The sequence below is a fragment of the Triticum dicoccoides genome, chromosome 5A (genome assembly GCF_002162155.2).
Source record: "Triticum dicoccoides isolate Atlit2015 ecotype Zavitan chromosome 5A, WEW_v2.0, whole genome shotgun sequence".
In the NCBI taxonomy this organism is placed as follows: Eukaryota; Viridiplantae; Streptophyta; class Magnoliopsida; order Poales; family Poaceae; genus Triticum; species Triticum dicoccoides.
In genome coordinates, this window is record NC_041388.1 from 8,462,599 (window position 1) to 8,488,836 (window position 26,238).

At 44.0% G+C, this 26,238-nt stretch overlaps 2 protein-coding genes across 4 annotated transcripts in view; both read right to left on the bottom strand.

Annotated features, from left to right (window-relative positions):
• Positions 1-11,288, bottom strand: part of LOC119298775 (probable phosphoinositide phosphatase SAC9) — a 12,355-nt gene extending 1,067 nt beyond the window's left edge. Inside the window, exons 1-11 of one of the 3 annotated variants that reach the window (XM_037576070.1) lie at positions 11,196-11,288; positions 8,768-10,771; positions 7,596-7,703; positions 7,176-7,346; positions 6,023-6,265; positions 5,462-5,911; positions 4,301-5,074; positions 3,788-3,985; positions 2,205-2,642; positions 1,893-2,126; positions 197-488 (exon numbers count right to left, since the gene is read on the bottom strand). In XM_037576070.1, the coding sequence (XP_037431967.1) occupies positions 207-488; positions 1,893-2,126; positions 2,205-2,642; positions 3,788-3,985; positions 4,301-5,074; positions 5,462-5,911; positions 6,023-6,265; positions 7,176-7,346; positions 7,596-7,703; positions 8,768-10,738 (4,869 nt within the window). In that variant the 5' untranslated portion in view covers positions 10,739-10,771; positions 11,196-11,288 and the 3' untranslated portion in view covers positions 197-206. Of the gene's footprint in view, positions 1-196; positions 489-1,892; positions 2,127-2,204; positions 2,643-3,787; positions 3,986-4,300; positions 5,075-5,461; positions 5,912-6,022; positions 6,266-7,175; positions 7,347-7,595; positions 7,704-8,767; positions 10,772-10,953 lie in introns of all 3 variants that reach the window. The other 2 variants (XM_037576069.1, XM_037576068.1) reach the window with 2 other exon arrangements.
• Positions 11,289-14,870: 3,582 nt separating this feature from the next.
• LOC119298776 lies at positions 14,871-17,794 on the bottom strand. The gene is made up of 4 exons (XM_037576071.1): positions 17,547-17,794; positions 16,429-16,475; positions 16,168-16,312; positions 14,871-15,424 (listed from the first exon to the last, which is right to left on the bottom strand). The coding sequence occupies exons 2-4, from the start codon at positions 16,464-16,466 to the stop codon at positions 15,158-15,160; spliced, it is 450 nt and encodes a 149-aa protein (XP_037431968.1). The 5' UTR covers positions 16,467-16,475; positions 17,547-17,794; the 3' UTR covers positions 14,871-15,157.
• Between the last annotated feature and the right edge of the window lie 8,444 nt (positions 17,795-26,238).

The following is a 26,238-nucleotide window of genomic DNA, read 5'->3' on the forward strand; positions in this document are numbered from 1 at the left end:
GCCCATACTTGCATTGTTCTCATTTTCAATCTGTTCTGGCTAAAAAACTCTAAACGCCCATGTCAGCTAAACAAGACAGTAGAAACCGGTAAAGTACAGTACTTAAACTTGGTGCAAGTTACCAAAAATAGGCTTCGAACAAATGACTGCTTATAATATATAACAATTAAAATGCCAGGTTGTCATATACTCACACCTTGTATATATCATACTGCCGAGAGACTGCCGATCTTTCCCATCTCATAGGTATCAGCGTAGTAGTACAGCTTGATCTTATTTGACAAAGACAATCCAGAAGCCAGAGGAAGATTCCGCAAGCTTAACCCATCAATCTCAGCAATATCATCAACAAAGGCAGTGACATCTCCAAGTAATCTAAAGATAACACAACGGGCATCTTGCTGCAAATCCGAAAAATCAAAATACAGTGGTGTATTTGCTTTAACTTCCGGCAGACGGTATTCCTCTACAACCAGCTTGCCAGACTCCTGCAGAAAAAAACGTATGTATTGAATGCACACAACATACAAAATTGGCAAAGAGAAAACTATATATCTATCTAGAGAGTTCAGCCACAGGCTTCTCAAACCCTCAAGGAACAATTTCATGCCGCAAAAACTGGTTACTTTTAGGAACAAACTTGAAAAGAGCAGCAGCACATAGACGAGCTGACAGCTACGATATTATGTTTCCCAGTCAAACCAAAATATATCTATATCTACACCTCTATATAGCATACGAAAAACTTTGTATATCGGCAGTTGGATTAAGCCGATCCGATGGTGCAGAGGTGGCAAACCCGACTTGTGCAGGCCATTGGATTTTCTCTTCACTACATCCGATTCTACCATGTGTAATGTCCATAAGGTTCTATGATTGGGCTTAGATGTTATGCACAAACCTCAGAGAACACACTTCTACATTGTTCTACACTCCCAGCTTTTTTCGAACAGAATTTTTACTTTGTGTTCAAGGTTATGGATGTACCTTCATAAATCTCATTTACTTTGCAGATGCAGCACTAGATGTCCTCATTATTTTCTAATAAAAATTGCAGTACAAGAGACACCTCATGGGTAACGTGCTTGATGTATTTTACCTGAGCTGTTTTGATTGAATGGACTGGGAGAATTAAACCTGCATCTTATACTTCATGCATGTGCCTCAAAATTTTCAATCTTTGGTCATACTTTGATTAACTGAGCTCTCACATGCAATGCCCATATAACTTACTACTATGATATTATGTTCAATCAGGGGATAGCTATATCAGGGTTCCAAGGAACATGAGGTTATTGGCTGAGAAACTGGAACTGGCCAAGCTCCAGTTGCTAGTGTTACCTTTCTTTGGATTGCAGGAATGAAAAACACAGGAATTCGGGGCAGGAATCCAAGTGCAAAGGATTGCAAAACACGGGAAAATTAGATGATAGTCGCATGGCAGAACACAGGTAAATGACCTCGATCCTAGGCAACCTAGTGTGTATAAAAGAGGTTGGAGTGGTGTCAAAGTTCCTGTGGAATTAAGGCATAGGAAACAAATCCATAGGAATTTGGTAGCACCATTACATTGATCCAAAAGACATTTGTATGAAAGACTCATATGAATTGCAGTGCTATGAAAATTCTACAATCCTAAATGACCCTAATTAAATCTCGAATTCAATTTTTAACAACATCAAAATTTGACTTCCTTAACCTTTTCACCCCCAAAAAAGTTTCCAAGAACGATGAGAATGCTGTAAAGACAGAATAGGAAGTGATAAATTACACAAGCATGAAAGTTCCCATGGTTCAAAGACAAAAATACAAAGAGAGGAAAAGAACCAGATAAGTGTCAATTTTAGTCGCTAAATCAAGTGAGCTTGACCACATAGCCAGTGCCTTATTACCTTAACAACTGTGACTTGTATATGAAGAATTGCAGGATTTAGGTGTCTATCTTCCATACGTATCAATGAACACTCCTTCATATCTAACTCTGATGGCAGAGGTGAATGGGTTACTCGAGGTCTTATAACACCAAAGGAATCAAGGCGAAATCCAGCTATTCCAGGCGAATTAGGCAAGAGATATTGCTCAAGAACAAGATCGTGGTCTCTCAACCTCTCAGCCTCAACCGGAATCTGAAAAATAGAAGGGGAAAATCTTAGCCATAGTTCGAAATAGAGCTGAAAAGTGCTCAGTAAAAAGACAGGGTTTACCCTAAATCTGCCAAACGATGGTGATCCATCTACGTAACTTCTCATCCTCATTATTGCCACAGATGTGTCAGGACCCATCTCCTTGGGCAAAGAGCTACCGAAAACAACAATCCTTTTTGCATGGATAAATGAGTTATGTGAATTGTTTGCCTTGGAATCAATAAATGAGCTTTCATCCAATGATAAAAGATCACTAAAGTCTTCATTAAACTTGCTTGAGCTAGAACCAATTTGGGGAAGTGTCATTTTTATTGAAATTATGCGACAGCGGATAGGATTTGGGAAGTGTAGTTTAAAGTGTCTTGGTGCCTCATCCAAGCTACCCGAATTTTCTGGTCCATAAAGCTGTGGAGATGACACTATCATACTTTGCACGTCCCACTTTCCTATGAATGTGCGGTCGTCTCGCTGTATTTTATTACTAGCCCATATCTCCACCTGCACAGGCAGCACAATTATCAGCATATGAGGTCAATATTGCGCTATATGAAACAGGGGAAATGAAATTAGCCAGTTGGCTAGTTCAAATACTCTTGTTTACATAGGTAGCTAACTCTGCCACATGAAAAAGATGTCTACAGCACTAGGACACTTTGTTAATTTCAGACCAGGATATCGTCAACAAACTAGATAATTTGCATCAGTGTTAGTTCTACAAAAAAACATGTCATTGTCATAAAATTATGGTGGTGTCCACACAGCCATGAAAACAAATTTGCAGAGATTGCGACTGTTGTTACAAAGAACTGATAGTAAGAGCATAAGAGCAAATTATGGTGTTGTCAAACGTTGAAGTGCTTAAAGAGCAATTATGAAGTAAGCACGGAACATACTCAACAACCAAAATACCAAGTTACAAAGAACTGACAGTAAAATTAGCAATTTACTGCAAATGAAGAGTTTTTATACTTTGTTTAGAAGTATAGAAGCAAGAAACAAGAAGCAATAATCAGTTCAATAACAGCTCCCTACTATCAAGGTACACAGATATGTCAAAGGGTCAAGTGATGCAGACATCTCCGAGCTTAAATGATGTAAAGTACTTCAAGTACATCCCATAAAAAATCAACTATTAGTTGCAATGCCCAAACTGAGCACTTTAGCTACGAAAATAGAATTTGTGCATCCACTCTGCAACATTGGGATTTTTTTTCCAATTTGTGTGTTTCTCCTTTGCCTATTTCTTGGATTCATAATGCATGAAATAACCAAGCTAAGCGTGAAGTATCTTAAGGCAACTGCTATATATGTTTTGGTATAATGAAATTCAGGAGAGGAAGAGAATACTATTGCATTATTTCTCTTGCATCAACATGGAGCTCGCTCATGAATAAAGCTGGAAAATGTTTTCCTTCTCTTGCTCTGAAAGGTAATGCATTTGATTAAGCTATATAGGACTTCTTCACTGAAGACAACAATGATTTCAGTGACTTCGTTTTAAATGCCCTTTTTGTTAAATTTACCAAGAAAATTGTATATCTAGGAGTTCCCATTTATAACAATCTCGCTAACATAATTTTTATACTAATGTAGACAAACCATGGATCCCAGAAAAAAGAACCAAGATTGGAAGTACATCTTACAATTGGGCAATCAGATGTTGAGTAACCACAGGAACTGACAATTATTGCAACTCCTGAAACATCTGATATACCGCCAAGAACAATCGGGAACTCCACAGATGTGTTGCCTTGTGGAGCTTTCCAGTAGGACTTGTGCACTCCACTACCAAGTGGTGCCAGCAATGAAAACAGTGGAGCAGAGTCAGCAGCAGTTTCTACCTGGAAAAATAAAACAACACGGCAGAATCAAAGCAATACCCTGTGGCAAAGCAATACAGAGCAGGGACAATACGATACAGCTTCTGGCAAAGCAATACAGAGCAGGGACAATACGATATAGCTTCTGACAAAAAGAAAAGATTTATTTTGAAAAGATAATGTTAGGCTCAAGGGTAGTGCATTTGAGTGTCTAGTGTCTTTCCACGGTCCATGTGCAACAGTATTGCAGATGCAGCAGAGTTATATAGGTACAAAGTGGCAGCACCAGAGCAGACAGTAAAGGGTAGAAGTTAATAGAGCAATGTCGAGGAATACCGTATGTAAAAAGCTTGCATGTGGAAATTCTGCAAGAGACTCTTCATCATCAAGGAGCTGCTTCAATTGTCTCAGACCAGATTGAACACTATGTACTGAATCCGATATTCTATTGGGCTCAAGTTGGCAGACCTGATTCACTGCTTTCAGTGCTGCTTTCTCCGCACGACCTTTTCTTCTCATACTATGAAGAACCCTGACATAATCGACATACAGTGCTTGTTTGATCATCTCATTGCAGCATGATTTGCACACAGAACTATCTGCGAGGGCTGAATAGCCACCGCCTTGATTCCCACCATATATCTTCAGATCTCTGTAAGTGTTGCCAAGCAAAAGGAAGGCCCCTTTCCCAGCACAGCAAGCCTTGCAAGCTGTCCTTTCGCACTGGGAACACTCCACGAATAGTGATGTATTTCCACTAGTAGCTGAAGCTTGTAACGAAGATACAGCACGGACTTCACATGCCCCACCAGAGCATGATTCACCATTTTCACTGATATTCCAAAAGTCTACAGCATGGCTATTGACCTTTTCAAGCCCTATTGAAGCATTAGCACGATCCTCGAAGACAGAATGCCCCAGCAATGCTAGCTTATCAGTAAGGCTGGATAACTTCAACAGGTAAGAGTAATCAACTGAACGATTTGGATCTACCGTGGCAGGAATTACACCAATCGATAACAATGCCCGGTCCCTTTCGGCAGCAGAAAGATCAAGATAAAGACGTTTTATTTCAAGCTTCATCATTTGTTCAAAGTTAAGGCTCTTTCCCTGAAAAGATGAATAAGAGTTTACATCTCTAAGATCCTCATTTAAACTTATAAACAAATCTGTTCATAAAATAGTTTTTTTTCTTGGTTAGAAATAGGTAATCATTAATGAGAACAGGATGAGTATATAAAGCATGGCAACTAAGCAGTGCCAGGTCCAATATATAATGTACATATAATGACCTCATAATCATAAGTTGGCAGGGCCTTTTCTCAGTTTCAGTCAAGTCATTTCTAGATGCTATAACCTTCTAAATAAACCACCGTTGGATGAGTACCAATTTCAGATATTACTTGTAAATAAAATTAGCTCAACACCAGTTTAAGGAAAATCTATCAATGAACTAGAGGATAGGAAAAGAACAACAATGAATTTTGTAAGGAATACCTTATTATTTTGAGAAAGTGACTCCAAAAACTCAAGATAAAACTGTGTACTGCCACAATCTTCAACATGGTTATTGACTTCAGGAACAGGCTCTTCTGATGCAGTGGCAAAAGGGTTGACGTCAAATTCATCATCAAAGAAGTTTGTCTGATCCTCATTACCAAAAGATGTATTTCCAGTGATTTTTGATTGGTTTGGTACGTCAATATCACCCGTGAGAAAATCCACAAAATTTCCTGAACCACCAGGTTGAACTGATGGTGAACTTCTAGTATAACTCCTCTCACTACCGTGAACATCATTACCAGGAGAGGAAGAATCTGCAATATTCTTCAAAGCTAGATCGCAGGGAGTATATGCTTTTTCATGGAGGAGCTCCAAAGCTTGAGCAACACCTTTGCTATTGGTTAACATATCCACCCATGGAAGAGAAACACCAAGTACTTCAATCTGTTTCAGAAGATTACTCATCTAATAAAATAAATATACAGAGGCGAAATAGTTCAATTGTTAAGAGCTGCTTCTTAATACATCAACATCTAGATGGTTGTCAACTTTTACCTCACCAAGTGTGATGGCTGTTCTCGCCATGGGGGAAGGATGAAAAGATAATGCGACAACCCGATTTAGAAAGTTCACTTCTCCTTCCAGCTCTTCGAAGTCGTATAACAACGGAAGATAAGTGCTCTCTTGAACGTCCGGTCGAGCACTATTGCCTGTAACAGCCAAGTCCTCTGGATGAATTCTTCCAGTGAGAGGGATCAACAAATTTGTCCCATTCGAGCACTGGGGTATGCAAGCGCCCTAAACAAGTGAACTTGCAGTTAGTTACACATTAGCTGGCTACACATGATTTGCAAAAAGATAAGCAGCAGCAGGGAACAAATGTAATCGTTTGATCAAAAGATGTAAACTGCAAAGAGCTAGCATGCAGCAAATAAGCACCGTATAGTATCAGATCGCCTTACCCTGATTCAGATAGTATAAAACAAAAAACTGCCTTAAAACAAAGAGTTCCTCAAACATTAAGAATAGTTCAACGCATCCACGTGCTTTAATTGGAATTCATACAGAAATAAATATCACATACTGAAAGGTCAGAGTAGCAAGTAAACTGATGAAGATAAAAAAGTATCACGAGCGTTGAGCATGGGCTCATGCGCACAGGTTAACCTATAATAGGTACAGAAATAGAGTAGTTTTTGGAAATTACAGGATCTACGCAATAGATGCTAGCCAAAATCAAAGCCATGCTCAGATTAGCTGGGCTTGACTTTGTGTTTGTCCGTCCCAATTGTGCTTCTGATTGGACCTTGCTACTATCGGAGAGTCCAAAGTATGTAATTATCAGGTCGTACAAGTTCGTATGATACCTATATTTACATTTCTAAATTAAATACAATTAATTTATGCAACAGAAAAAGGAAAGTAAATCACAAGATTATCTCTTTTACACAGCAGATTAGGCCTTGGATTGCAACATAGCATGTTGGCATAAACCAAAAACTTGAGTGGCGCATCTGATGAGGCTCAATGTTAGCAAGGACTGCATTTTTTATTGTGTTCCCAGTTCACCCAGTCTTGACACTGTACACATGTCAGTTCATCAAGCCTAAACCTAAAAGTGAGCCATCTTGCTATGAAAAGCGAAATTAATGAGCCTACCTGGCATAAAATAAAATATTAAGAATATAACAGCAAGATGAAGACAAACCTCAACAACAAGCTTAAGGGAATCTATGCTGGAGCCAACTCTGACATCTACAGTAGCTGGATATGAAGAATCTTCAACCCCATGGGAAACAGTAAGAAGAAGCTGAGAAACATGACAAGGTTCTCCAAGGTATATAAAAAGCTCAACATAGTCTGCACCTTGCTGGCATACCTGCATGATCAAGAGACCTTAGAATGTTATAGGAAACACTGAGATGTGACTAAGTACTCCACATGTTTTTATATCACACAATTCAGAGTTTCAGACTCTTCGAGACATCAACTAGTCATATTCCATGTGAGTGGTGGGATTTGTTAGGGACGAAGTATTTAATACACCATAGCTATCCCCCAATTCAAATAAATCAGGTCACTATCAGGATATATTACTCAAAAGGAACTATATAAATAAGCAACATACCCAAACAATATCCTTCTTTTTGAAGCTGAGAAGACTGGAACCACCATCAGCCATTGGAGTGATACAAGGAACTGGTTTCAACATGCATCCAGATGGTCTTGATAGTACCTGAATTATCAACATCAAGCATGTTCAACACAAAGATGAAAGTCAAAATTAAGAAAAGTAACAGATGGCCTCGATAGTACTTGAACTCAAGACCTTAGGCTCCGATACCAAGTTAAGCTTCATGCACTAGCCAACGCAACCAGAAGTCCGAACTGATGGAAAGGACTAGGCAATTCACATATACACTTCAACAGTATTAAGTCAATGAATAAAAATTCTTCTTAGACAGCTGTCTTGGCTCTTGAGTTATAGACTAGTAAAAAACTTAACAATTACTAGCATTTAAATTCTAGATATAGTTTAAGATCAACGATTTCTTCCCTATGAATGAGTTTCTAGTTTTCTCTAACTCTGGTGAACCTTGCTATTTTGGAACGGAGGAAGTACATCTTATTTTCACCCTAACCAGCAGTGGATTTCCCTTCAGTTGCAAAATAAGAGTAGGGTGCGTTGAAGGGAAATGCACTGCTGGTTAGTGGTGTAAATGAGAAGTACTTCCGCCGTTACAAAATACTTGAAGTTCTAGGTTTGTCCTAAGTCAAACATCTTTAAGTTTGGCCAAATCTATAGAAAATATATCAACATGAACATCTACAACATCAACTATATATAGTATGGAAATATATTTATGTTGAATCTAATGAAACTACTTGGATGTCGTAGATGTTGGTATGTTTTTCTATGGACTTAGTCAAACTTAAAGAGATTTAACTTAGGACAAAGAACTTAAAGTATTTTAAAACGGAGGGAGTAGAAATAAATTATCAATTGGCATGTCGCTAAATCTGATCATTACAGTGCATGGAATTCTTTTCTCAAACAACAGTGCAGGGAAATTCTAAGTCAACTAAAACTCAGGGAAATCTGCATTTTAACTAGCAAATTGTTTTGATCTAATTGCGGAAACTGATAATGTATTCTAGAAGTTCTAGTTAAGTTAGAATAGCATGTTTGGATAGTTCATGCAGAGAATTGACTAACCGGCTATCCTACACATAACTGAAATAAAGATTGGTAAAGTGAACTTTGTAAATAAGATGCTGATAATGAATAAGTTTACCTACTTTGAGAGGGAAAATTGGGATGGATGGGAGATGCTTATATAGCCTCAATCCAAGAAACATCTCAAACTGTTTTTGACGAGAGCTATCATTCATATAATTGTGGAACCTTCTTTGCAGTGTAATCTTGACATTCTGAGCAGCAGAGAATTTACTGAACTTTCCAGTCTCCTCCTTGAATATGTTTAGAATCTCGCTGTGCATAGCTTTTGAGCCAGTGTACAACGTGGCATGTATATCACCAGCCAAAAGAAAAATTTCAGCAAGGTGGTTCACTGGGGCAAGCATTGTTGAGCTCTTGAACTGCTCAAATGTCATATCGAATCTCTTCCAGCGCTTATGTGGAGCTTCCTGGCATGGATGCTCCCATGAGGTAGTACGTGTATTATGATCGATATAAAATGATTTACCTGTTACAGAGTCAAAGCGTTCCTCCCATCCAGGGGGCAAAGAACGAGCACTCCGACCGTTATACTCAGAATTTCTGCTTGCCGATAAGCCAAACATAGCATCTATATCAAGGGAAATACCAAGTTGACTACACTGTTCAACAAAAACTTGAAGCGCCCCAAAATAGCTAGCAGCATTGGTGCGATCAAGAGAGTCTGCACAATTAAAACGTACCACACCATTCTGAATATTATCCATACAGAACCCACCATCATCATTGCAGATAATTGATCCCTTGCATTCGTTAAGCTGCTGTTTTACACTGTAGTATTTCCCTTCACTGAAGCCAATGGCCATTGTTGGTGCTTTAAGGTGCCTCCAGAGGCCCTCAACTGTCTGTTGTTGCCCTTTTAACTTCACAGTGGCATGCCAGTCATAATTTATCAACTGAATCCAGGTGTTTCCAAGCTTGCCAGTAGACTTCAGGTACTTCAGAGATTCTTTGAAATGTTCAACTAGAATTGTCTCAGGTTTTCCTTCAGCATATCTTAGCAAGTTAACACACACAATGGGAACCATTCCAGGTTTCTTCTTACTCGTAGCATTGACTTCAGATGATTTACTACCGTATCTTCGACCCAGCCGTTGGTAGTATTGCAAGGTCCCATTGTAAGGATCATCAGCAACATAAATCTCAGCCTCAACTGACACAGCATTCTTTATTTCTGCACCCCACCATATTGGTATAGTCCCACGCCGCCAGATATACGAGTTAAAAGGTATTACTTGCCCACCTTTTTGAGGGGCCCAAACAATTTGCTCGCACTCCACCTCATTGCCGGTGCCAGAACATGCATTCAGCCCACGAGCCAAATAGCGGGTTCCAGGATGTAACCGACTACGGCGTGCAATGAGAGCAACTAGCCCACCTTGCTGCCCTGTAGCTCCAAAATTGCGACACTCTGCAAAGCCCTGCAAAAGAATGACACAATGCCCCGGCAAACCAATGTCCTTGAAAGGCCTTGACAACCACGCATTCCACACGAATTCCTCATCTGGTTCCTGAATAGCCATCCGACTTGGAAACGGCCTAGTGATATCCCTCGTTTCACAAAAGTAGTACTTGCCATCAATGTCAAGATCAGCCAAATCCTTGATATTCTTCAGCTCCCCACTTCCCTGGGGCTGAGGATTCTGCAGCTGAATCTTTACCCACTGACTCTCCACCACGGTATATACACACCCGCCTCCAGGTAGCCGTGGGACCGTCGCACTGAGCTGCGTTGCAACGAGAAGCAGAGCACAACTCCCTAACACGGCATAGCCCAGCACGGCTTTAGCATATGTGGTACTCTTGGATAAGAATCTCGACCCGTTGGTGATGTGTTTCAGAGCAGCCGCCTCGGAATCAAAGAGGTCCTCCCCCTGCTTCCCCTGGTGGCGCAGCGCACCCGTGGTGGGGTCGACGCAGATCACCTGTGTGTCGCCTGCTGTCGACAGGCTCACCACAATGTACACCTCATTTGTCTCTAAGACGACGACCACCACCGACGTGTCCCCCCGGTCGGACTTGCCGCGCACCATGGAGGGCTCGGGTCAACCCCCCAAGATCTGTTTCTGCACAAAATAAACTGCTGTTAGTTGTGGTGACGCGGTGGTGGATCTCGAAATCGCATGGCGCCAACATTCGATCAATCTGGCATTGAGACAGTGAATACACAGTGGATCTGCACATAAGCTCCTGAAGTTCACAGACCGCATGGTATAGGATTGAGACAGGCAAAAAAAAAAAAAAATACCCTATGCGATGGCGTTGTCGAGCAGGAGAGTCGGCAGGCCACGCGGGCGACGCCTAGGGCGAGAAGAGAAGCTCCTCTCCCCGCAGCCCAGCCCGCACACGGTGCGAGCCCGGCGGCCAAATCCGACGGGGACGAAGGAGACGCCCGGCGAGCCGCGACGACCGAGGCCGAGGAACCGGGCAGATCCGAGTCGGGAGGCGCGGCGCCGGGGCGGATCGGGACGGGAGGCTGGGGTTGCTTACCGGCGGCCGGACGGGGCGAGGGGCCGGCGCCTCCCTCCGGCGGTGCGAGAGGAGGGGAGAGGACGAGAAGCTTCAAGGAGGAAGTGGTGGAAGGAAGAAGAGGACAAGGAGAGTATGAATAGGCGACTAGTCTCTCTCGCTGCCTGCGAGTTACAGTAGGTATTAATTCTTTCTCACTTTGGTCAAGCCGAGTTAATTAGTAAGTTTTTTCTTTTAGAAAAACACCAGCAATTTTATTCATGCTCATAACAATTACAGGTACACTGATTTGAATTTAAAATCCAAAAAAATACAAAGTAACTCTTATGACTAAGAATTACAATGAAATCTCTTGAAAACATCTTCGCTGCATCAATCTCTGTTAGAAAAAAATACTCCAAAGGCTTCGATAAAAAGACTGCAAATGTTGTCACTCTTTCACCCACACAAACATTACCAATAATGGTTTTTGAAAGCACCTTGAGTTGCCCATACAAAAAGATGGAAAGCCTTGATCGGTGAACATGCTTGAGCAGAGAATGATCCTCTAGAAGTGCAGGACGTCGGATCATAAAATCTTCACCATGATGTCGATGAAACACTTCAACTTCACAAACAATCAAACCAACATAAAAAGTTTGACACACCAATCTAAACTCATCAGATCCGAATAAATCGGATCTGCAAGGACAGAAAACTCTCTAACTTCATGGCATCACCAAAAGAACGACAAAATACGATGATCACTAGCCGATGACGAAGATCGTAGTATTCTAAAGATGCGAGGTTCCCCATCTCTAGATGTCAAGATGGCAGCCGGAGGCGAGGGGACCAAAAAATTCCTGGCGACGACGACGCTGCAAACCCTCGCTCGTTCCTATAGTTAATTACTAGTAAGTAGTTAGTACTAAACAAACGGCCCAGTCGACAGAGGACAGCTGGGCTTTGTAGGCCTTTTCTGGTGATCGTGGACAGTCACCTACCCCAGCCCGTGCCACGATGCGAACGAAAGCAATTGAGCAAAGTGAAATGAAAAACAAAATAAAAACAGAAAAAAGTGTGTGTCTGTGTGGGTGGTGGGGATATTGTTGACATCAAATTTTGGCATGGACAAAATTTTAATTAAGAGGACCTCAAATGAAAAAGTTTTCAACATGTGAAAGTTCTGTATCGTCAAAATGAAAAACTTTAGACCTTCTTTGGTTTGAAGGAATTTCATAGGAATTCTCGAGGATAGGATTCTTATAGGATTTTTTCCTTTAGAATCCTTTGGTTCATAGAAATATAGATTCCTATTCCTACATAGGATTGGTGTCTATCCTCCACATTTCATAGGAAAATAAAAATGAGCCTAGACTCAATGGAAAAATTCCTTTGGTGTCAACCAAGTGACATCTCGTTTCCTATTCCTACTCATAAGATTTGAGATACATGTGATCTCATTTCCTACAAAATTCCTATTCCTACGATAATCCTATCATATAAACCAAAAGAGGAAATGTTTGGGTCATTAATGGCCGAAACTGTGCTCAAAGTAATAAGATTTTAGCACTTAGAGTACTGTTCAACCAATAACGCCTCCAAGGCAGCCTCATATGAAAGAAAAAAATCTAAGTTTTCGTCTCATCGAAACGGTCGTTTTTGATATAAAAATCATCTTAATTCAAGGTCACATGCAAAAGTTAGAGTCGAAAATGCGCGGCTGCAATAGATGGTCGAACACTCCGGGGATAATCATCCGGATTTCTGATTTCTCTGCTGCAGAGTTCAGAAAACAAACCAAATACACCTCAAGATAGCATTAAATCAAAAAAAAAGTTCAACATAAAAGTTGTTCGTCTCGTCGAAATGATCGAAATTACTTTTGGGCTCGTTTCCATCCGAGATCAATTACCATCTCAAAAACAACCTGCAAGGTGCAACTAGTTTTAGACCCAACAATTTTGAAAAGTTCGGACAAAACAATCCGAATTTGACTAGGGTTTTGAACGTAAATCCAAGCTTTTTCCTTGCACGGGAAGTCCAGCAGCCTCTTATATATCTAAGGGATGACGACCGATTGAACAACACACAATCGAACAAATCAATCTACTACTTTTTCGTGTTCATCTACTTTTTATCTCTCTCCCTTGTATCTTTCTTCTCGTTTTTCGTTCATTATTTTTCTTGGAGGGCAGCGAGCCACGAGGCCCTAGGGGCAATCAAGTCAAACTAGGGCAGCCCATAGCCGCCGCGCGTTCAGACGGGGTCCCTCCTAGGCGTGTGGGGGTTTGGGTTTACAAAAGTGCCCACCAGATTGCCTGCATACCGCGCTTTCGGTCGGGTCTCCTTCGGCGTGAGTTGCGGTATATTACCCTGACGCCGAGGGTACACCGTCACGTGTGCGTGCGTGAACAAATATCAAAATAAGGCAGTCGCAACAAGCAACAACCAGTGACAATAGGCCTGGAATTTGAGTCAGCTGGATTCGACTCGCTAGAGCTCTTTATGATAAGAAGCAAGACTAGCCCCGCTCGGCTTGGCTCGTCAAAATAGCGAACCGAGTCATGTGCTACTCGTTTAGTTCATGAGTTTGGAGTTTTAGTTTCAGCTATAAATGAGGATCATCAAATCATAAATAAATAAATAAACGCACATCCCGATGACAAGCATGGATGTGCGCGAAATGTGTTTCGTGTGGAAACAAAGATGCACTGAAGAACACTGGTCATGTGATCTGCTCTGCTCCTCCTGACCCAACCTCCCACACTTGGTTACTTAATGGTCACTCCTTGTCACTAAGAAATCTGCCAGCGAAACTATCTCTGTTCCCCTAACCACTTCCCATTGTCAATCCCAACGCAGCGTAACTGAATGAAAAGGATTGATGTGGAAGAAAAATAATGTTGGCGTCGTCGTGCCGTGCTTGGTCCAAATCTCATTTATCAACCGTGCGACACTTGCCCTTAAAAGTTTGATGTAATTTTTATTATGTTTAGGGTGTTTTGTGTTTCTGGTGAACTTTATAATTTTTATTATGTTTGGGGTGGTTTGTGTTTCTTGTGAACATTAATACTCGGTGATATGTTAAAAATGGTCTTAGGCCTCCTTTGGTTTGAAGAAATCTTGTAAGATTTCTAGAGGATACGATTTTTGTAAGAAAAATTCCTATGTAGCCCTTTGGTTTGTAGGAATGGATTCCTATTCCTATATAGGATAGGAATCAATTCTTCACATTTCAAAAGGGAAAAAAAAGTTAGCCTAGACTCAATGGAAAAAATCCTATCCTATTAATCAAGTGACATCTCTTTCCTTCCCTATAGGAAGAAGTGAGATGCATGTCACTTCACTTCCTATGATTTTCCTATTCCTATGATATTCCTATCCTATGAACCAAAAGGGGCCTTACATTGTGGGACGGAGGAAGTAGTAGATAGATCCGAGTCATTTTCCAAAAAAAAAGAGGATAAAATAAAAGGCTGACACGCACTGAGCAGAACACTAGGCAGATGCAAGCATTATGAGCTCAGCAGACAGTTTAAAGAAAAAAGATGGATGCATTCATCTTTATCATATGCTTCCGCTGCGCCTCATGATAACTGACATTCCACATATGCTTAGAGAACCCCATATCTGATTTAATCTAATGACACGCTGCTGCCTATGCTTTAATCACCAGGAACCTAGTACTCCAGCTGTCTCGATATATCGGCAAAGTACAAATTAAAATATTAAACCGGTGTCTCAATATATATGATTAATCCATGATTAATTGTTTAATCAAGGAAAACAACTTATTTAATCCCAAAGAAAGACAGAGGAAAGGAATACAAGCCTGGATGCAACAGGATTTACTTAATCTCCACCGAGAAAAAAGGGCTTGCACTGAACTTGGATACATCTAACTTTATCCCAGGAAAATGTTTCTTCTACTCTTATCAATGCAAAATACTTAATCAAGCCGATGCCTTCCCCCATTTCTTTCATGGGAATAAAACTAATCTTCATTCGACGTCGAACCCCTTCTCCTGGAGCTCCTGCACCACCTCGTTGCGCATACGGAACCACAGCTTCCGCGCCTCCTGGTCGAACTTCTTGGACTGCAGCTGCTTCTGCATGTTGTCCGAGTCCATGTTGGCGTCCGCGAACCCCTTGGGCCCGATCGTCGTGCCCAGGGCACCCCCGCTCTTTATGAACTCCTCCACCGCCTCCTCGTCGCCCGGGTACGGGAACTCCCTGCGCTCATACAGATGCGCCATCTCCTTCTCTTCCTGGCAAATGATTTCGACAGAGCTTTGAGCAACAGTATATAAATTGAACTCTCAGGTTAAAGGAAGATTAGCATTGGCGAAAAAGAGCGCTCCGTGCGGTTTTGAACAATCTTGCGGAATAGAGATTCACCTCCTCTGAGTGATCACTATGGATAATCATATGGCGCCAAGCGTGCCACATTTGGTGTCGCATAATATAACCCGATAGACTTAAGCACCTTTTCATATTGTCTCAAGTTTTCAGTGTTCAACGTGACATTTAAGTGCTTATTAGTTGATGATATTGGACGACCGAAAATGTGAACTATTTCAGTAAATCCTAACGAGACATATGAAATATTTGCAGACAAAATATAATCCCCATATAAAGGTTGTCTGAGTTGCATCTCATAAGCATAATACAAGCGTCTAATATGCTGCTGCCTATGCTTTAATTAGCAACCGGTTATGGCAGTTCACGGATGCAAATCAGTTTTAGTCTATGTATACTGCTGCAATTATGCAAGCGTCGCATACAACGAAATTATAGAATGGACACTGCTGGATCAATTAATGTCTCAAGTCACAGTATGCACTATATGGACAGTATCTATTGGCAGCTCTGAACCATAGTTCCAGAAACAGAACATACAGCAGGATGAACTTATTTGTACTGAACACATATCTTACAGCAAAACAAAAGGCCTCAGCAATTCATGTCTGCCCCATCCAAGAAATAAATTAAAGGTCACCACCAGCCATACCTTGGGCCGTGGCTTGAGCGTCCACCAGCCAAGCGGCGATGTCTCATTCCAGAACCACGCAGCGCCAAAAAGTGCGTATGTGCATAGCATGCCCTTGCCCATCTGCTTAAAGAAGTAGGCGTCCCCCTTCTCAAAACCCAGCCTCCTGAACCCCACAAATCAACAAGAACAGAGACATCACCAAGAATCAATCGGTTGACAAGCCAAAGAGAACTGTAGAGAGGATGAGCCAGCTATGGGAAGCTCGTCGTGCTCGCTTACTTGAGAAGCCGACGGGCCTGGGGGAAGCTGCGCAGCATCGCGTTCACCTGCATGAAAGGAGAAAAGTGAGGAGGGTTTCGATGCAGCGTTTTTTGTGAACGGGTAGGTGCCTACGAGTGAAATTATTCGAAACATAAGAGGGAATAATATGCGGTAGGAACGTGTATGATACCAGAAGACTCCAAAGATTGATGCCTGAACTGAGCATAGTAAAAAGAAGGAAAAGATCAACAGAAATTACGAAGTATTAATTAGCCTATGAATTGCAGAACTGGTTACGGTGTTATACATATATATGAGTAGGCCTGAACATTCGGTCAATTCTGTCAGTTCATTTAGGTAAATAAGTCAAGTTTCGGTATGCATAAACTGTTTCAGTATGTACAAAACTAACCAGAGTTGGCAGGAATTCAAAACCTGAGGCAACAACACTTTGAACTCTGTTTGCCTACTTGATGGCTAAGATTCTTCATACCGATTATACTCTCTAAATGTGGATTTTCGGTCCTTGAGAAATAATTCCCATGTGATGAGTAGGTCTCTGCCAAGAGTCAATAACTCTTATAACACGATAGAGTACCATGGTGCTATCAAGCAGAGCTCCCGGTTTAAACACCACAGAAACAAAACCAAGCGAATTGCGACGGCATAAGTAGAGAGCTGTGCCTAAGAGCAAAGCATGCCGCCTGGCCCCACATCACAGGGCACGACTTCGCAGGAGAAGGCACCGGAGAGCACTCGCCTCAGCATGACCGCCACGCCTTTTACGCATATAACAGCACAATTGGTTTTCAGTTTCGCTTCTCTGTGACCTATGCGGCATAACTGCAAGCAGGAAGCGTGCGTGCGTGCATGACAAAGACTTGTTTCTTGGTGGCTGTTGAAGACTAGCCGTAATCCACCTAGAACTGCACATTCATGTAATGCACAACAGCAACAAAATTTCGTGGTTCCTGAAAGATTAGCCGCAGGTCGAGAAATGCCCCTAAAAACTCCACACCATCCGCACAAGACAGGCCAAATTAGCAAGCGCCATCGATACCAACCGGGATATGCTTGAGCGCATCGACAGCAGTCAGCGATTCACCGGTCAGGGGTGGTGGCGGTCGATTTATTACCTGTAGCTTTGCTGGGCGGGGCAGGGAGTGGGGAGCGCCGGCGGTCGTTGGGCGTCGGGGAGCCGGGGGCGGGCGAGGGGGGCGGACTTCAGAGGAGGGGGAGCAGGCCAGGCGCCTGATGGCGGGGCGAAGCTGGAGGCGAGGCGGTGATGGAGCGACGGCAGGCCAGTGAGCGCGCCGCCGCCGGCGAGGCCGGGCTCGTGAGGGGAGAGCCGGTCGGGGGCTCGCGAGGGGAGCTGGGCCGCTGGGCCGCGCACAGAACAGAAAACAAAAGTAGGAACTGGAAGGCTGGGCTGTGTTGGTTTATTTTCTGAACCGAATAAACCGGGTCATGTGTTGATACATTTCTTTGCCTCGAAAAAAAATGTGTTGATACATTTCTAGCATGTCTAAAAAAAATGTGTTGATACCGTTTTGGCTAAGATCGAGTGCTGTATCTGTTCATCTAGTAAATCTGGCGTACAGTATGTTTTATTTTGGATTTCCATACCGGGCATGAAAAAAATATATGTATGAACCGGTTAGCTATGTTCGGTTTCTCGATTCCGTACCATTAACACACACACACACACACTCTTATAGATGACATGGCTTGACCTTGCTTGAAGTGGTCTAAATTTTGCGTGCTCAAACCGGGCGCTCTAAGCGGGGAAGGTTTCACCAATCCCCATTGACAGATCGACGATTACCCACGCGGTGTGTTCCATGAGGTATGATGGACAAGATTATAATAGTAAGAAAAGGATCATTTTCAGAAATTGTTTATGTCCCATTACCAAAAATCCAACTCGGATCCCAAGCTCATACGCCCCCCCTATGAACAATAAATTCAAATAAAATGCCAAGAAAATTCATTAAAATCTGAATTTTATAAATCGAAGATGAAATACTCTAGGCACTTGCAAATTTTGGATTTTTCATAACATGGCATGAAAAAAACCGTATGAACCGGTTAGCTATGTTCGGTTTCTCAGTTCCTATTATTAAGATGCATACTCTTATAGATGATAGGGCCGGCCAAGGTGAGGGAGTCCTGGATTAGGGGGTGTCCGGATGGCCGGACTATACCTTCAGCCGGACTCCTGGAGTATGAAGATACAAGATTGAAGACTTCGTCCCGTGTCCGGAAGGGACTTTCCTTGGCGTGGAAGGCAAGCTTGGCGATACGGATATGTAGATCTCCTACCATTGTAACCGACTTTGTGTAACCCTAACCCTCTCCGGTGTCTATATAAGCCGGAGGGTTTTAGTCCGTAGGACAACATACAAAACAACAATCATACCATAGGCTAGCTTCTAGGGTTTAGCCTCTCCGATCTCGCGGTAGATCTACTCTTGTACTACCCATATCATCAATATTAATCAAGCAGGACGTAGGGTTTTACCTCCATCAAGAGGGCCCGAACCTGGGTAAAACTTCGTGTTCCTTGCCTCCTGTTACCATCCGGCCTAGACGCACAGTTCGGGACCCCCTACCCGACATTTGCCGGTTTTGACACCGACATTGGTGCTTTCATTGAGAGTTCCTCTGTGTCGTCGCCGTCAGGCTTGATGGCTCCTACTATCATCGATAGTGATGCGGTCCAGGGTGAAACTTATCTCCCCGGACAGATCTCTTTCTTCGGTGGCTTTACACTGCGGGCCAATTCACTTGGCCATCTGGAGCAGATCGAAAGCTATGCCCCTGGCCGCCAGGTCAGATTTGGAAGTTTAAACTACACGGCTGACATCCGCGGGAACTTGATCTTCAATGGATTCGAGCCACTGCCGAGTGCGCCGCATTGTCACGACGAGCATGATCTAGCTCTGCCGCCGAACAGTACCCTGGAGGCCGCACCCGCATCGGCTTCGACCCTTAATTCGGAGCCGACTGCGTCGATCGAGGATCGGTGGTTGGACGCCGCCTCGGGGGCTGCGATCCCAACGGCGATCGAGCCAAACACCAGCCCCAGACTGTCACGCCCTCGATGCGACTATATCTCCCACGTGTCGAGGCACGACTTAGAGGCATAATCGCATTGAAGGCATATGTCGCAAGTTAGGCAATCTTCACAACATCCCATGTAATATAAATAATAAAGGGGAGATAACATAGTTGGCTTACACTCGCCATGTCAATCAAGTACATAAATAACATTACATCATCCAAACACTCATGGCCCGACTATGGCGCCAAAATAAAAGAGAACCCAACATGCGACAACGGTCCCGATCACCCTCAACTGGGCACCACTACTGATCATTAGGAAAGGAAACATAGTAACGTTGAGAGTCTTCGTCGAACTCCCACTTAAGCTCAAACGCGTCTCTTGGAGCGGAATCATCAGGCCCTGCATCTGGTGTAATAGTAATCTGTGAGCCATAGGGACTCTGCAATCTCGCACCCTCGCGATCAAGACTATTTAAGCTTATAGGTAAGGCAAGGTAAAGTATAGGTGGAGCTGCAGCAAGCGACTAGCAAATATGGTGGCTAACCTATTCGCAAAAGAGAGCGAGAAGAGGAGGCAAAGCGCGAGCGAGAAACTAAAGAACCACCTGCGCAAACATTACTCCAACACCGTGTCCGCTTTCCGGACTCCGCCGAGAAGAGGCCATCACGGTAACACACTCAGTTGATTCATTTTAATTAAATTAAGGTTCAAGTTATCTACAACCGGACATTAACAAATTCCCATCTGCCCATAACCGCGGGCACGGCTTTCGAAAGTTCAAATCCCTGCAGGGGAGTCCCAACTTAGCCCATGACAAGCTCTCACGGTCAACGAAGGAATAGACCTCCTCCCAAGATGTTCCGATCAGACTCGGTATCTCAGTTCTTCAAGACACTTCGACAGGTTAAAACAAGACCAGCAACACCACCTGAATGTGCCGACAAATCCCGATAGGAGCTGCACATATCTCTTTCTCAGGGCATACTCAGATGAGCGCTCCATACAACTAAAACCAAACCTCGAGTTTCCCCGAGGGGGCGCTGCACAAGACTCTAGTTTGGACCAACACTCAGAGGAGCACTGGCCCGGGGGGGGGGGGTTAAAATAAGATGACCCTCGGGCTCCGGAAACCCAAGGGAAAAAGAGGCTAGGTGGCAAATGGTAAGACCAAGGTTGGGCATTGCTGGAAAAGCTTTAATCAAGGCGAACTATTAAGGGGTTCCCATTATAACCCAACCGCGTAAGGAACGCAAAATCTGGGAACATAACACCGATATGACGGAAACTAGGGCGGCAAGAGTGGAACAAAACACTAGGCGAGAGGCCGAGCCTTCCACCCTTTACCAAGTATATAGATGCATTAAGATAACATAGCAATATAATGATATCCCAACAAGTAAATAAATGTTCCAACAAGAAACGGCCCCCAATCTTCACCTGCAACTAGCAACGCTATAAGAGGGGCTGAGCAAAGCGGTAACATAGCCAATCAACGGTTTGCTAGGACATGGTGGGTTAGAGGTTTGACATGGCAATTTGGGAGGCTTGAAAGCAAGTGGTAGGCATCATAGCAATGGCATAGCAAAAGAGCGAGCAAACTAGCATATCAAAGATAGTAGTGATTTCGAGGGTATGATCATCTTGCCTGCACAGTTGTCAGAGTTGACTGGATCCTCGAAAGCAAACTCAACGGGCTCCTCGTTAGAGAACTCGTCTCCCGGCTCTACCCAAACAAGACAAACAAGCAACAAGGACACAATCAACCACGTGCAAGACTCAAACAATATGATGCAATGATGATATGCTATGCGGGATGCAAAATGCAAGATATGACAGGAAATGCAAGAACCTGGCCTCAACTTGGAAATCCAAGCATGCCTCTAGAAATATGAGATAAAATCGCTTGAAAACGATATAAAGAACACCGGAATCGGAGTTACGGTTTGGAAATGGCAAGTGATTCAAAAATGACACCGGTCTGCGATTAACAGCAAGTAGCCATCTAAATGCAATGAGATGAACATGCTACAGCACCCAAACATGGCATAAAAATACATGGCAGGGATGCATTCAAGATGCTTAACAAAAGTCTAGCACTGAGCTACGGCCAATTCATCCATTAACAGGTTCAAACAAGCATGGCAAAAATGCATATGGCAAACAGATTTCAGACTTAGTGAAATTAACACTTGTCTGGAATTTCAGATCAGGTAGCTCTCTTCGGAGCATCAAAACTACATGCTACAGGACCTGAACATGGCAAAGTAAAACATGGCATGGAGCTACTCAAATAGCTTAACAAAAGTCCCTTAGTGACCTTGAGCCAAAATGGATCAGAAAATATACTAACAAGCACGTGAACATAGCAAAAACATAATCAATTTTCATACTTAATGAAAACTGGCACATGCTGAAACATAACTCAAGTAGGCATGTTTACGAGCTCGATGCACTCACGACGGTGCAAATAATGAAAAGATAAGCATACATCTATCAAGAACACACAAAATTCAAGCTAGACATGTCAAGAACAATAGCATAGCATGCACGGATCAACTACAACATCATCGGCAAAATTGCAAATAAGTTGACAATCTGCCCAGATTCACAAAGTAGCAAAAGTAGAGCTCGATTGACTCAAGCTAGGGTGCTCCATAATTGCAAACAAAGACATGGATGGATAGAGCACTACAAGATTAACAAAACATCCTTACTGATCATCCTCAAAAGAGGCACGGATCACTAGGAAACAACATGAACATATGGCCATATGAGATAAACAGCTCAAGGACTTAGTGGAATTGCTAAGTCCCTGAAAACAGAATTACCGAGTGCCTCACTTTGCAAGCTTGCACTAGTCACCATACTCATCACAAAAATACATGGGTTGCACCTCTGGAAAGATGACAAAACTCTTAACAAAACATATGTAGAACATCAGGGCATAGCATGCACACAATAATCATGGCAAAAACGACAAAACTCTAAATGGAGTAGCAGATCTGACAATTAATTCAAGTAGCCCTCTTCTAACAGCATTTCGGGCATCAAGATGAACTCAAATGAAAATGATGCAATGTAATGAAATGATGTACTCTCTAAGGTGAACATTTTGATATGCTATATGCATGAATCGGAGCTACGGATGCAAAGTTACAAGGCTATGAACAGGAGCACTTGGATCTGCAATTCTGAGGACTTAGAAGAAATTTACCCCGCGCGGATCTAGGGTTTGACCCGGCGCGCGAACCGAGGCGGCGGTGGACTCGCCGGGGACGATGAAGACAACGGCGGCCGGGGTCGGCGGCGGCGGATCCGGCTCTCCCGCGGCCGGATCTGGCCGGAGACGAGGTCGGGGATGGCGGCGGCCGGTCGGAGGCGACGCGTGGCGGCCGGGGTCGGCGGTGGCTGCGGCTGCCCGGTGCGGCGCCGATGAGATGGCACGGTGGCGCGGCGAAGGCGGCGGGGCGGCGCGCGGGCGGCGGGGAGTGCGGGGAGGCGCAGGCGGCGATGGGCCGGGCGGGCCCGCTGCGGGCTCGCCGGGCTGCGGCGGCGGCTGGCAGCGGAGATGCCACGTGGCGGCACAGGATTGGGCGGCGGTGGCAGCGCGGACGCGTCCGGTCCGTGCGGACAATGTCCGGCTGGCGCGGAGGCGATATTTAGGGTTTCGGGGAGGGGGATCCGAGATTTTCGAGGAGGACCTATTTATAGGCATAGAGGGATCTGGGAGAGTCCAAATGAGGTGCGGTTTTCAGCCACGCGATCGTGATCGAACGCTCTAGATGATGGAGAAGGCTTAGGTGGGTTTTGGGCCAAATTGAAGGGGTGTTGGGCTGCAACACACACGAGGCCTTTTCGGTCCCTCGGTTAACCGTTGGAGTATCAAACAAAGTCCAAATGATACGAAACTTGATAGGCGGTCTACCGGTAGTAAACCAAGGCCGCTTGGCAAGTCTCGGTCCATCCCGGAAATGTTTAATCCCCACACACGAAAGAAAGGTAGAAATGACCATCGGAGGAGAACGAAGCGCTGGAATGCGAAACGGACAACGGGGAAAATGCTTGAATGCATGAGACAAACACGTATGCAAATGCAATGCACATGATGACATGATATGAGATGCATGACAACGACAACAACACACGGAGACAAAAACCCGAACCCGAGAAAATAAAATAACTTAACGCCGGAAACGGCAAGAGTTGGAGTACAAATTGGGAAAGTTACATCTGGGGTGTTACACAGAATCCGCGAGACTCGTGACTCCAAGGAGCCGGACTCCTCCCCGGACTCCGAACCCTCCGCGCCCCTGCCGATCGAATCCGATTGGGCGCCGATCATGGAGTTTACCGCCGCGGACGTCTTTCAGCGCTCGCCTTTCGGCGATATTCTGAAGACACTAAAGTCTCTCTCTTTATTAGGAGAGCCCTGGCCGGACTACGGTCAGCAAGGTTGGGATACGGACAATGAAGAAATTCAAAGCCCACCCACCACCCACTTTGTAGCCACTGTCGACGATTTAATCAACATGCTCGACTTCGACTCTGAAAACATCGACGGTATGGACAACGATGCGGGAGGCGAAGAAGAACCACCGCCCACCTCACCATATGACGTATACATGGTGGACGCACCAAAAGATGACGACGAGGAGCGGAAGGACGCACCGAAGGCTTGTTCCCTCGAGAAGCAGTTAAGGCGGCGACGCAAGCGCCGCCCCAAATCCCGCCTCGACAGAAATAACGATCAAAACAGTAAACGTGTTACACGTGATCAAGGGAAAAAACAATGCGGCACTCCCAGGAAAATATACCCAAGTGCCTGTCACCACGAAGTCCTGCCACTGGTCGTCTCAACTGATCACTTTCGACCATCGTGATTACTCAACAAGTATCCGACACACAGGATGGGCTGCCCTGGTATTAGACTCAGTAATTGGTGGATATCACTTCACACGAGTCTTGATGGACAGTGGCAGCAGTCTAAACCTAATATATCAGGATACAATCCGCGAGATGGGGTTAGACCCAACAAAAATTTGCCATAGCAATACTACCTTTAAAGGAGTAACGTCAGGCCCAGGGGCTCGTTGTATGGGCTCCCTCCTACTACAAGTTATATTCGGCTCCCCTGATAACTTCCGTCGCGAGCATTTAACCTTCCACATCGCTCCGTTCCAAAGTGGCTATCAAGCACTGCTCGGACGCGAAGCTTTCGCTCGTTTTAATGCAATACCACACTACGCCTCCCTCACACTCAAGATGCCCGGTCCACGTGGCATCATTTCAGTGAAAGGAAATATCAAGCGATCTCTGCGCGCCGAAGAGAGTGCGGTTGCCTTGGCAGTCGCACACTAAAGGCGCCCGGACTAGCGAAAGCATCCAATAGGTCGTCAAGACCTCAGACACAACTAATCAAGTCCGGCGCCACTATTTATACCGAATAAATGGTCACACCCCTATTTGTCAATACAAGGGGCTCAACGCGCGCAGACGAGTGGCGATTTCTTCTCATCTTGAATTATACATGGTTTCTTTAAAAACTATCCTTTTTGCACGGACAACTTTTTCACCTAAATTCCTCTCTTTTACAGATGATCATCGTGCTACACCCGTCCAGGATACGGCACAACGGAGACACAGGCGCAGACGTGCAGCAGGGACCCGCCCCAAGGATTCTTTTTAGATTAAGACCCTGCGTAAACCTTTTTTACTGTCTCTTGTTGATACATATCCACCGTTGAGAAGGATGCTGACGTCTTGGCATGTGGCCATGCCAGAACAATGCACGTACCTGGACACAAGGGGCTTCTTACAAAGGCCATTATTTAGGCCCGGTTTATACCACAAAGATGGTATACCTTAGGGAGTGTTCGGCATCGCGAGTTTGGCCCTATATGCATCAGCTCCGAATCATTGTCTTTGGTCAAATGTTGGGTTTGCCCGGCTCCTGTGTTTTGGTGCCTTACGTTCCGCTTTACCGGCTAAGGTAGCACCAGGAGAACTACTACGATTGTGCCCTGGTTCATCCGGACGAGCACCTCAGTAGAGAAAGCCGAAAACTGACTGTCATGATATAGCGTGAGACTGGTCAACCACTCGATGACCTGTTGGAATGTTAGAATTCCTCCGCCTTAACGAAGGGCCATTTTCCGGCCAGGCATGTACGCACCCCGGGATCGGGAGAGTGCGGAGCCACCAGGGGCTATCTGTTGGAAATATGCCCTAGAGGCAATAATAAATTGGTTATTATTATATTTCCTTATTCATGATAATCGTTTATTATCCATGCTAGAATTGTATTGATAGGAAACTCAGATACATGTGTGGATACATAGACAACACCATGTCCCTAGTAAGCCTCTAGTTGACTAGCTCGTTGATCAATAGATGGTTACGGTTTCCTAACCATGGACATTGGACGTCGTTGATAACGGGATCACATCATTAGGAGAATGATGTGATGGACAAGACCCAATCCTAAGCCTAGCACAAGATCATGTAGTTCGTATGCTAAAGCTTTTCTAATGTCAAGTATCATTTCCTTAGACCATGAGATTGTGCAACTCCCGGATACCGTAGGAGTGCTTTGGGTGTGCCAAACGTCACAACGTAACTGGGTGGCTATAAAGGTACACTACAGGTATCTCCGAAAGTGTCTGTTGGGTTGGCACGAATCGAGACTGGGATTTGTCACTCCGTGTAAACGGAGAGGTATCTCTGGGCCCACTCGGTAGGACATCATCATAATGTGCACAATG